Below are 12707 nucleotides of genomic sequence, written 5' to 3' on the forward strand. Positions count from 1 at the left end.
GCCCCCTCAGCGACGCTCTCAGCCAATAGAATGCGGTGGTGCTGGAGGTGCGACCAATGGGAGGCAGCGATGTTGCGGGGTTGGCGGAGGCGGAAGCGCGGGGGCCTGGAGGCGCCATGGGGGTGAAGCTGGAGATCCTGAGGGTGCGGGGCGGGAACGGGAACGGGGAAACGGGAATGGGAACGGGGAAACGGGAATGGGAACGGGAACGGGGGAATGGGGAACGGAAACGGGGATGGGAACGGGAACGGAAACGGGAACGGGAATGGGGATGGGAACGGGAACGGGAATGGGGATGGGAACGGGAACGGGAATGGGAACGGGAATGGGAATGGGAATGGGAACGGGGGAACGGGAACGGGGGAAACGGGAATGGGAATGGGAACGGGGGAACGGGAATGGGAATGGGAACGGGGGAACGGGAATGGAAACGGGAACGGGAATGGGAATGGGAACGGGGATGAGAACGGGGAACGGGGATGGGAACAGGGATGGGAACGGGAACGGGGGAACGGGGGAATGGGAAAGGAAACGGGAATGGGAATGGGGGAAGGCGAATGGGTGACGCACAGGTGACAGGGGAGGTGACACAGGTGACACACAGGTGACACAGGTGACACACAGGTGACACACAGGTGACACAGGTGACACACAGGTGGCACACAGGTGGCACACAGGTGACACAGGGGACACAGGTGACACACAGGTGACACACAGGTGACACAGGTGACACACAGGTGGCACACAGGTGGCACACAGGTGACACAGGGGACACAGGTGGCACACAGGTGACACACAGGTGGCACACAGGTGGCACACAGGTGACACAGGTGGCACACAGGTGGCACACAGGTGACACAGGTGGCACACAGGTGACACACAGGTGACACACAGGTGGCACAGGTGGCACACAGGTGACACACAGGTGGCACAGGTGGCACACAGGTGACACAGGTGTGTCACACAGATGTGTGTGTACCTGTCCTTCCCCATCGCCGTGTTCTGGGTCGGTCTCCAACCAGGCCGAGCTCTTCCAGCGCTACGTCATCGACCGCAAGGTGGGCTGGGGACACCCGGGGACACCCGGGGACACCCTGGGGACACCCTGGGGACACCTGGGGACACCCTGGGGACACCCCTGGGGACACCCTGGGGACACCTGGGGACACCCTGGGGACACCCTGGGGACACCTGGGGACACCCTGGGGACACCCTGGGGACACCCCTGGGGACACCTGGGTGTCCCCGCTGTCCCCTCCCCTGATCCGCTCTCTTTGCAGAGGGAGATTTTCCCGCCGGACACCCCGGAACGGGTGAGAGCCCCGTGTCCCCAAATGTCCCCAAATGTCCCCCTCAGTGTCTCCAGTGTCCCCCCAATGTCCCCCTCAATGTCCACAATGTCCCCAATGTCCCCCTCAGTGTCCCCAACCTGTCCAAAGCCACCCCCAGTGTCCCCATCCCCCACCCACGATGTCCCCACGGTGTCCCCAGCCCCCCCCCGCAGTGTCCCCATCATGTCCCCAAGGTGTCCCCACCCCCCCATGGTGTCCCCAAGGTGTCCCCAGCCCCCCCCCAGTGTCCCCACAGTCTCTTCGCAGTGTCCCCAACGTGTCCAGCCCTACCCTGGCAGTGTCCCCAAGGTGTCCCCACAATGTCCCTGAGGCTCGCTCCGTGTCCCCGGTGTCCCCTGGTGTCCCCAGTGTCCCCTCCACGTGGGGCAGTGAGGAGGGGACAGAGAGGACGCACAGGGGACACTCCTGGTGCCACCTCCTGTCCCCCCGTGTCCCTGCTGTCCCCTCTTGCTGTCCCCTGTCCTTACCCCATGTCCCTGTGGCATGTCCTTGTCCCCTGTCCCTGTCCCCTCTGTCCCTTGTCCCTGTTCCTGTGTCCCTGTTCCCTCTGTCTTTGCCCCCATCGCTGTCCCCTGTCCTTGTCCCGTGACCCCGTCCCTGTGCCATGTCCTTGTCCCCTGTCTCTGTCCACACTGTCCCTGTCCCCATTCCTGTCCCTGTCCACTCAATGTCCCCTGTGTCCCTGTCCCCTCAGTGTCCCTGTCCCATCACTGTCCCTGTCCCCTCACTGTCCCTGTCCCCTCACTGTCCCTGTCCCTGTCCCCTGTGTCCCTGTCCCCTCAGTGTCCCTGTCCCCTCAGTGTCCCTGTCCCCTGTGTCCCTGTCCCCTCACTGTCCCTGTCCCCTCACTGTCCCTGTCCCCTGTGTCCCTGTCCCCTGTGTCCCTGTCCCATCACTGTCCCTGTCCCCTCAGTGTCCCTGTCCCCTGTGTCCCTGTCCCCTGTGTCCCTGTCCCCTCACTGTCCCTGTCCCCTCACTGTCCCTGTCCCTGTCCCCTGTGTCCCTGTCCCCTCAGTGTCCCTGTCCCCTCAGTGTCCCTGTCCCCTGTGTCCCTGTCCCTTCACTGTCCCTGTCCCCTCAGTGTCCCTGTCCCCTGTGTCCCTGTCCCCTCACTGTCCCTGTCCCCTCAGTGTCCCTGTCCCCTGTGTCCCTGTCCCTTCACTGTCCCTGTCCCCTCAGTGTCCCTGTCCCCTGTGTCCCTGTCCCCTGTGTCCCTGTTCCCTGTGTCCCTGTCCCTGTGTCCCTGTCCCTGTCCCCTCAGTGTCCCTGTCCCCTCAGCGCCAGGCCATGGCTGAGCTGAAGCAGCGGCTGCAGGAGAGGAAGGGGACACAGGCGTGAGGGGACAGAGGGGACACACGGCCACCTGCAGGACACACGGCCACCTGCAGGACACGGCGGTGACAGCGGAGACATGGCAGTGACACCGGGGACACACGGCCACCTGCAGGACACGGCGGTGACAGCGGAGACATGGCAGTGACACCGGGGACACACGGCCACCTGCAGGACACGGCGGTGACAGCGGAGACATGGCAGTGACACCGGGGACACACGGCCACCGGCGGGACACGGACACGGCGGTGACAGCGAGGACACAGCAATGACACCAGGGACACACGGCCACCGGCGGGACACGGCGGTGACAGTGAGGAACATGGCAGTGACGCTGGGGACACACGGCCACCCGTGGGACACACAGCCACCTGCAGGACACACTGCCACCGGCGGGACACGGCGGTGACAGCAGGGACACGGTGACAGCGAAGACACAGTGGTGACAGCAGGGACACGGTGGTGACAGCAGGGACACGATGGTGACAGCAGGAACATGATGACAGCAGAGACACGGTGACAGCGAGGACATGGCGGTGACAGCAGGGACATGGTGACAGCGAGGACACAGTGACAGCAGGGACATGGTGACAGCGAAGACACAGTGGTGACAACAGGGACACGGTGACAACAGGGACAGAGTGACAGTGAGGAGATGGCGGTGACAGCAGGGACACGGTGACAGCAAAGACACAGCGATGACAGCAAGGACACGGTGACAGCAAAGAAACAGTGGTGACAGCAGGGACACGGTGGTGACAGCAGGGACATGATGACAGCAGAGACACGGTGACAGCGAGGACATGGTGACAGTGAGGACACGGTGGTGACAGCGAGGACACGGTGACAGCGGGGACACAGTGACAGCAGGGACACGGTGACAGCGAGGACACAGTGACAGCGGGGACACAGTGACAGCGAGGACACAGTGACAGCGGGGACACGGTGACAGCAGGGACATGGTGACAGCAAGAAGATGGTGACAGCAAAGACACAGTGACAGCGAGGACACGGTGACAGCGAGGACACCGTGGTGACAGTGAGGACACAGTGACAGCAGGGACACGGTGACAGCAAGGACACGGTGACAGCGAGGACACGGTGACAGCGAGGACACCGTGGTGACAGTGAGGACACAGTGACAGCAGGGACACGGTGACAGCAAAGACACGGTGACAGCGAGGACACGGTGACAGCGAGGACACGGTGACAGCAAGGACACCGTGGTGACAGTGAGGACACAGTGACAGCAGGGACACGGTGACAGCGAGGACACGGTGACAGCAAGGACACCGTGGTGACAGTGAGGACACAGTGACAGCAGGGACATGGTGACAGCAAGAAGACGGTGACAGCAAAGACACAGTGACAGCGAGGACACGGTGACAGCGAGGACACGGTGACAGCAAGGACACCGTGGTGACAGTGAGGACACGGTGACAGCAGGGACACGGTGACAGAAAAGACACAGTGACAGCGAGGACACGGTGACAGCGAGGACACAGTGACAGCAAGGACACCGTGGTGACAGTGAGGACACGGTGACAGCAAGGACACCGTGGTGACAGTGAGGACACAGTGACAGCAGGGACACGGTGACAGCGAGGACACGGTGGTGACAGCGAGGACACGGTGACAGCAAGGACACCGTGGTGACAGTGAGGACACAGTGACAGCAGGGACACGGTGACAGCGAGGACACGGTGGTGACAGCGAGGACACGGCACTGCTGTGACACCGTGGCCGTGGCGGTGACACAGGACACGCCTGGCACTGCCCTGTCACCATGGGCATGTCGTGACACCGGTGCCAGCCGCGTGCCGGTGACAGAGGGGACAGTGACAGCACCCGGTGGCATCGCTGTGGCAGCGTTGGTGACAGAGGGGACATGTGACAGCAGCCAATGGCATCGATGGCATCGCTGTGACCGTGTCGGTGACAAAAGGGACATGTGGCGGTGTCCTGGTGTCATCGCTGTGGTGGCATTGGTGACAAAGGGGATGTGTGACAGCGGCCGGTGTCACTCACTGTGTCACTTGTTGGTGACAGATGGGACGGTGACAACGGCTGGTGTCACACACTGTGGCTGTGTTGGTGACAGAGGAGAGAGTGACAACAGCCGGTGGCACTCATTGTGACAGTGTTGGGGACAAGGGACAGCCCCGTGTCACTTGTTGTGGCTGTGTTGGTGACAGAGGGGACAGCGACAGCCCCGGTGTCACCCGCTGTGACTGTTGGTGACAGAGGGGACAGCGACAGCCCCGGCGTCACCCGCTGTGACAGCGTTAGTGACAGAGGGGACAGTGACAGCCCCGGTGTCACCCACTGTGACCGTTGGTGACAGAGGGGCCAGCGACAGCCCCGGTGTCACCCGCTGTGACCGTTGGTGACAGAGGGGACAGTGACAGCCCCGGTGTCACCCGCTGTGACAGCATTGGTGACAGAGGGGACAGTGACAGCCCCGGTGTCACCCGCTGTGACCGTTGGTGACAGAGGGGACAGTGACAGCCCCGGTGTCACCCGCTGTGACAGCATTGGTGACAGAGGGGACAGTGACAGCCCCGGTGTCACCCGCTGTGACAGCACTGGGGACAGCGACAGCCCCGGTGTCACCCGCTGTGACCGTTGGTGACAGAGGGGACAGTGACAGCCCCGGTGTCACCCACTGTGACCGTTGGTGACAGAGGGGACAGTGACAGCCCCGGCGTCACCCGCTGTGACCGTTGGTGACAGAGGGGACAGTGACAGCCCCGGTGTCACCCGCTGTGACCGTTGGTGACAGAGGGGACAGTGACAGCCCCGGTGTCACCCGCTGTGACCGTTGGTGACAGAGGGCACAGTGACAGCCCCGGTGTCACCCGCTGTGACCATGGGTGACAGAGGGGACAGTGACAGCCCCGGTGTCACCCGCTGTGACAGCATTGGTGACAGAGGGGACAGTGACAGCCCCGGTGTCACCCGCTGTGACAGTGTTAGTGACAGAGGGGACAGTGACAGCCCCGGTGTCACCCGCTGTGACAGCACTGGGGACAGTGACAGCCCCGGTGTCACCCGCTGTGACCGTTGGTAACAGAGGGGACAGTGACAGCCCCGGTGTCACCCACTGTGACAGCGTTAGTGACAGAGGGGACAGTGACAGCCCCGGCGTCACCCGCTGTGACCGTTGGTGACAGAGGGCACAGTGACAGCCCCGGTGTCACCCGCTGTGACCGTTGGTGACAGAGGGGACAGCGACAGCCCCGGTGTCACCCGCTGTGACAGCATTGGTGACAGAGGGGACAGCGACAGCCCCGGTGTCACCCACTGTGACCGTTGGTGACAGAGGGGACAGTGACAGCCCCGGTGTCACCCGCTGTGACCGTTGGTGACAGAGGGAACAGCGACAGCCCCGGTGTCACCCGCTGTGACCGTTGGTGCCCAAGCGTGGCCACGTTGGGTGCCCGTGTCGGTGGCACAAGGGACACGTGTCCTCCCTCCCCTGATGCCACCGCGGCCACGTGGCCGCCCCCGTGTCCCTGTGCCGCTGGTGACACGTGTGACACGTGTGTGACCCGCGTGTGACGCGTCAGGGACGTGCCAGGGGACAGATGGCACCCCTGGCTGTCCCCACCCCAATAAACTGCGCTGGCACTGCCCGCAGGGTGTCCCCAAGGTGTCCCCAGGGTGGCACTGCCATCCCTTAGTGCCACCTGTGCCCCTCGGGGTCCCTGGTGCCACCCCCACGGGCGTCCTGTGTCCCTTAATGTCACCTGAGTGCTGTGAGCGTCGCTTGGTGCCACCCCCCCTGCCCGGTGCCACCTCCGGTGTCACCCCCAGAGGTGTCAGTGCCACCCTGGTGCCATCCCCAGTGTCACCCCCTGCCCAGGGCCACCCCCCAGAGGTGTCAGTGTCACCCCCTGCCCAGGGCCACCCCCCAGAGGTGTCAGTGTCACCCCCTGCCCGGTGCCACCCCTGGTGCCATCCCCAGTGTCACCCCCTGCCCAGGGCCACTCCCAGTGCCACCCCCTTGCCTGGTGCCACCCCTGTGTCCCCAAGGTCCCCACGGGTGTCACCTCCGGTGCCACCCCCAGAGGTGTCAGTGCCACTCCCAGTGTCACCTCCTCCCCTGGTGCCACCCCTGTGTTCCCAAGGTCCCCATGGGTGTCACCTCCAGTGCCAACCCCCGTGTCCCCAAGGTCCCCACGTGTGCCAGCCCTGGTGCCACCCCCAGAGGTGTCAGTGCCACCCTGTGCCCGGTGCCACCTCTGGTGCCACCCCCAGAGGTGTCAGTGCCACCCTGTGCCCGGTGCCACCTCTGGTGCCACCCCCAGAGGTGTCAGTGCCACCCTGTGCCCGGTGCCACCTCTGGTGCCACCCCCAGAGGTGTCAGTGCCACCCTGTGCCCGGTGCCACCTCTGGTGCCATCCCCAGTGTCACCCCCTACCCGGTGCCACCCCCAGAGGTGTCAGTGTCACCCCCTGCCCGGTGCCACCCCTGGTGCCATCCCCAGTGTCACCCCCTGCCCAGGGCCACCCCCCAGAGGTGTCAGTGTCACCCCCTGCCCGGTGCCACCCCCAGAGGTGTCAGTGTCACCCCCTGCCCGGTGCCACCCCTGGTGCCATCCCCAGTGTCACCCCCTACCCGGTGCCACCCCCAGAGGTGTCAGTGCCACCCTTGGTGCCACCCCCATGTCCCCACAGGTGCCACCCCCGGTGCCCCCCCTGCCCAGTGCCACCCTCAGTGCCACCCCCGGAGGTGTCGGTGTCACCCAATGCCCGGTGCCACCACCGGTACCACCCCCGTGTCCCCAAGGTCCCCCCAGTGCCAGGCCCCATTGCTCGGGGTTTATTTGGGACGCAGCGGGCGAGGGGCCGGGGGGTCCGGGGGGGGTCCCGGGGGTCCGGGGGGGTCCCGGGGGGGTCCCGGGGGGGGACCGGGGGGGTCCCATGGATCCAGGGGGGTCCCGGGGGTCCGGGAGGGTCCCAGAAGGGTCCAGGGGGGGTCCCGGGGGTCCGGAGGAGTTTGGGGGGATCTCGGTGGGAGCTCGGGGGGTCCCGGGGGTCCGGAGGAGTTTGGGGGGATCTCGGTGGGAGCTCGGGGGGTCCCGGGGGTCTGGAGGAGTTTGGGGGGATCTTGGTGGGAGCTCGGGGGGTCCCGGGGGTCCGGAGGAGTTTGGGGGGATCTCGGTGGGAGCTCGGGGGGTCCCGGGGGTCTGGAGGAGTTTGGGGGGATCTCGGTGGGAGCTCGGGGGGTCCCGGGGGTCCGGAGGAGTTTGGGGGGATCTCGGTGGGAGCTCGGGGGGTCCCGAGGGTTGCAGGAGGGTCCTGGGGGGTCCCAAGGGGTCCGGGGGGGTTCCCGAGGCTCCCGGGGGGTCCGTGGGATCCCGGGGGTGTCCGGGAGAGTCCCGGGGTCCGGGGGGTTCAGTCCTGAGGGCAGGGGGGGGAGGGGCACTCGCGGGGTGCCCCCAGCCCTGGGGGTGCCCCCGGTGCCCTCCCTGGGTGTCCCCAGGTCGTTGTCCCCCCCCCCAGCCCCCTCTGGGTGCAGCCCCCCCCCCCCCAATGCCACTGGTGGGACCCCCCCAGGCCTGGAGCCCCCTCCCCAAATTCCTGGGGCTCTCACAGAGCACCCTGTGCCCCCCCCCCCCGTGCCCACCTCTGCGCCCCCCGGTGCCTACCTGTGCCCCCCCCCAAGCCAAAGCCCACCTGTGCGCCCCCCGGTGACTTCCCTGTGCCCCACCCGGTGCCCATGGTGCCCCCCCCCCCCAAGCTGAAGCCCCCCCGGTACCCCCCTGGTGCCTTCCCTGTGCCCCCCGGTGTCCCCCCGTGCCCAACTGCGCACCCCCCAAGCCGAAGCCCATTAATGCCCACCTGCGCGCCCCCCGGTGCCCCTCGGTACCCACCTGCGCGCCCCCCGGTACCCTCCCTGTGCCCCCCCCCGGTGCCCCCGCGCCCCCCGAGCCGAAGCCCCCCCGGTGTCCTCCCGGTGCCCTCCCTGTGCCCCCAGTGCCCACCCCGAGCCAAAGCCCCCCCGGTGTCCCTCGGTGCCCCCCGGTGCCCTCCCGGTGCCCACCTGCGCGCCCCCCGAGCCGAAGCCGGGCAGCCTGGGCACGGGCAGCCGCTGCTCGTCCATCCTGCGGCCCTGCGAGCTGGCCACCATGTCCAGCAGCGAGGCCAGCTCGGGGGGGGGCGGCGCCGTGCCCCCTCCTCCTGCCGGGGGCACCCGGGTCACCCAGGGGGCACCCATGGGCACCCAGGGGACGCCCGGGGCACCCGTGGGCACCCCAGGGGGCAACCATGGGCACCTCGGAGTCACCGCGGGCACCCTTGGGCACCTCGGGACGCCCGGGGCACCCCAAGGGACACCCGGGGCACCCGTGGGCACCCACGGGCACCTCGGGTCAGCCATGGGCACCTCGGGGACACCCGTGTCCCCTCGTTGTCCCCGCTGTCCCTCCGTGTCCCTCACCTGGTGTCCCCGGTGTAGCCCCCTGTCCCCGGTGTCGCCGGTGCCCCCGTGTCCCTCACCGGTATCGCCGGTGTCCCCCCCTGTCGCCGGTGTCCCCCCCGTCCCCGGTGTCCCCGTGTCCTTCACCGGTGTCGCCGGTGTCCACTCCCGTCCCCGGTGTCCCCGTGTCCCTCCCCGGTGACCCCGTGTCCCTCCCCGGTATCCCCGGTGTCCCCCCCCCCCCGTTGTCCCTCCCCGGTGTCCCCGTGTCCCCGTGTCCCTCCCTGGTGTCCCTCCCCGGTGTCCCCGGTGTCCCCGTGTCCCTCCCCGGTGACCCCGTGTCCCTCCCCGGTATCCCCGTGTCCCCGTGTCCCTCCCCGGTGTCCCCGGTGTCCCCGTGTCCCTCCCCGGTGTCCCCGTGTCCCTCCCCGGTGTCCCTCCCCGGTGTCCCCGGTGTCCCCGTGTCCCTCCCCGGTATCCCCGTGTCCCCGTGTCCCTCCCCGGTGTCCCCGTGTCCCTCCCCGGTGTCCCCGGTGTCCCCGTGTCCCTCCCCGGTGTCCCCGGTGTAGCCCCCTGTCCCCGTGTCCCCCCCTGTCCCCGGTGTCCCCGTGTCCCTCCCCGGTGTCCCCGGTGTCCCCGTGTCCCTCCCCGGTGTCCCCGTGTCCCTCCCCGGTGTCCCCGGTGTCCCCGTGTCCCTCCCCGGTGTCCCCGTGTCCCTCCCCGGTGTCCCCGTGTCCCTCACCGGTGCCCCCGCCCAGGCTGCAGCGCTGTTCGTCCATGCGCGTTCCCTGCACGGAGCTCAGCAGCGAGAAGAACCCCTCCTGTTCGGGGGACCCCCCCTCGGGGGACCCCCCCTGCGGGACAGCGCGTCAGGGACCCCCCAAACTGGGACCCCCAAACTGGGACCCCCAAAACGGGGGACCCCCAAACTGGGAACCCCCAAACTGGGAACCCCCAAAACGGAGACTGCCCCAAAACGGGGAACCCCAAAACTGGGACCCCCAAAACGGGGAACCCACAAACTGGGACCACCCCACAACGGGGAACCCCCAAACAGGGACCCCCCAAAACGGGGGACCCCCAAAACGGGGAACTCCTCCATCCCCGGCGGCCCCCCCGAATCAGGGACGCCCCCCCCGAATCGGGGGCCCGGGACCCCCCCCTCGCTCTGGGGACCCCCCCTCAAGGGCACCCCCACGCCCTTGCACCGCCCCCCCCCCGGATACCCCTGCACCCCCAAAACCCCCCGGGATACCCCAAAACCCCTGGGAATACCCCTGCACCCCCAAACCCCACCCGGGGGTACCCCAAAACCCCGGGAATACCCCAAAGCCCCCCGGGGGTACCCCAAAACCCCTGGGAATACCCCTGCACCCCCAAACCCCCACCCGGGGGTGCCCCCTGTGCCCCCCCCGGACCCCCCAAACCCCCACCGGGGGTGCCCCCTGTGCCCCCCCGGACCCCCCAAACCCCACCGGTGTTCTCCCAGCCCCCCCAAACCCCACGCGGGGTCCCCAAGCCCCCCCGGGGGTGCCCCCTGTGCCCCCCAGACCCCCTCAACCCCCCCCCGGGGTCCCCCAGCCCCCCCAAACCCCCCCCGGGGTCCCCCGGCCCCCCCTCACCGCGGCGCGCTCGGGCTCGGTGCCCCCCGGGGCCGCCATCGCGGGTGGGGGGAGCGGCCCCCGCGGGGCCTTCTTATCCCGGCGGGACGGGGGGGACACGGGGGGGACACGGGGGGGACACGGGGGAGACAGGGGGGGGACACGGGGGACAGGGGGGACACGGGGGGGACACGGGGGGGACACGGGGGGACGGGGGGGGACACGGGGGGGACACGGGGGACACGGGGGGGACGGGATGACACAGGGGACGGGGGGGACACGGGGGACACGGGGGGGACACAGGGGGGACACGGGGGACGGGGGGGGACACGGGGGGGACACGGGGGGACGGGGGTGGGGACATGGGGATGACACGGGGACAAGGGGGCACGGGGGCGACACGGGGATGGGGGGGGACACGGGGGGGCACGGGGATGGGGGGACACGGAGACGGGGGGACAGGGACAGGGACGGGGGGGGGACACGGGGACAGGGACGGGGGGACATTGTGGGGCGACACGGGGGGGACACGGGGACAGGGGGACACGGGGGGGACAGGGGGACACGGGGGGGGTTTTGGGGAGGGGACAGAGGGGGGATATTGGGAGGGGACACGGGGGGGGACACGGGGACACGGGGGGGGTTTTGGGGAGGGGACAGAGGGGTGATATTGGGGGGGGACACGGGGGTGACACAGAGAGGGGACAGCAGGGGGGACACGGGCACGATGGGAGCGCGGGGGGGCACCCGTGGGTGCTGCGTGTGCGCAACAGCGGCCGGGGGGGTCCCACGGGGTCCCATGGGTGCTGTGGGGTCCCCGTGGGTGCTGTGGGGTCCCCGTGGTTGTTTTGGGGGTCCCATGGGTGCTGTGGGGGTCCCATGAGGGCCCCGTGGGTGCTGTGGGTGCTGTAGGGTTCCCGTGGGTTCTTGGGGGTCCCATGGGTGCTGTGGGGTCTCCACGAGGCTCCCGTGGGTGCTGGGGGGATCCCGTGGGTGCTGTGGGGTCTCCATGAGGTTCCCGTGGGTGCTGTGGGGTCCCCATGGGTGCTGGGGGGTCTCCATGAGGTTCCCGTGGGTGCTGGGGGGATCCCATGGGTGCTGTGGTGTCCCCGTGGGTGCTGTGGGGTCCCCGTGGGTGCTAGGGTGTCTCCATGAGGTTCCCATGGGTGCTGGGGGATCCCGTGGGTGCTGTGGGGTCTCCATGGGGCTCCCGTGGGTGCTGGGGGGATCCCGTGGGTGCTGTGGGGTCTCCATGGGGCTCCCGTGGGTGCTGGGGGGATCCCTGTGGGTGCTGGGGGGTCTCCATGAGGTTTCCGTGGGTGCTGTGGGGTCCCCGTGGGTGCTGGGGTGTCCCCGTGGGTGCTGGGGGGTCTCCATGAGGTTCCCGTGAGTGCTGGGGGGATCCCGTGGGTGCTGTGGGGTCTCCATGAGGTTCCCGTGAGTGCTGGGGGGTCTCCATGAGGTTCCCGTGGGTGCTGTGGGGCTCCCGTGGGTGCTGGGGGGATCCCGTGGGTGCTGGGGGGTCTCCATGAGGTTCCCGTGGGTGCTGGGGGGATCCCGTGGGTGCAGCGGGGTCTCCATGGGGTCCCATGGGTGCCGTGGTGTCCCGAGTGCTGTGGGTTCCCACGGGCGCTCGAGGGTCCCCGTGGGGTCCTATGGGTGCTTTGACGACCCCGTGGGTGCTGTGGGGTTCCCGTGGTGTCCCCGTGGGTGCTGTGGGGTCTCCATGAGGTTCCTGTGTGTGCTGTGGGGTCCCTGTGGGTGCTGTGGGGTCTCCATGAAGTTGCTGTGGGTGCTGTGGGGTGCCCGTGGACGCTGTGGGGTCCCGTGGGCACTGTGGGGTTCCGTGGGTGCTGTGGGGTCCCGTGGGTGCTGTGGGGTCTCCGTGGTGTCCCCGTGGGTTCCCATGGATGCTGTGGGGTCTCCATGGGGTCCCCGTGGGCGCTGTGGGGTCCCACGGGTGCTGTGGGGTCCCCGTGGGTGCTGTGAGTCCCGTGGG

The 12707-nt window shown here is 68.5% G+C and overlaps 1 protein-coding gene and 1 long non-coding RNA gene across 2 annotated transcripts; one reads left to right on the forward strand and one right to left on the reverse strand.

The window, feature by feature from the left end:
- The first annotated feature begins 99 nt into the window (after window positions 1-99).
- LOC137467306 (uncharacterized) lies at window positions 100-6546 on the forward strand. Its single transcript, XR_010995483.1, has 4 exons — window positions 100-143; window positions 968-1058; window positions 1281-1313; window positions 2631-6546. It is a non-coding gene; the product is annotated as an uncharacterized lncRNA (long non-coding RNA).
- A 1537-nt stretch (window positions 6547-8083) lies between these two features.
- Window positions 8084-10827, reverse strand: PCP2 (Purkinje cell protein 2). Its single transcript, XM_068178802.1, has 4 exons — window positions 10730-10827; window positions 9850-9961; window positions 8733-8869; window positions 8084-8089 (listed from the first exon to the last, which is right to left on the reverse strand). The coding sequence occupies exons 1-4, from the start codon at window positions 10766-10768 to the stop codon at window positions 8084-8086; spliced, it is 294 nt and encodes a 97-aa protein (XP_068034903.1). The 5' UTR covers window positions 10769-10827.
- Between the last annotated feature and the right edge of the window lie 1880 nt (window positions 10828-12707).

This window comes from Anomalospiza imberbis, unplaced genomic scaffold (genome assembly GCF_031753505.1).
Source record: "Anomalospiza imberbis isolate Cuckoo-Finch-1a 21T00152 unplaced genomic scaffold, ASM3175350v1 scaffold_584, whole genome shotgun sequence".
NCBI classification, from domain to species: domain Eukaryota; kingdom Metazoa; phylum Chordata; class Aves; order Passeriformes; family Viduidae; genus Anomalospiza; species Anomalospiza imberbis.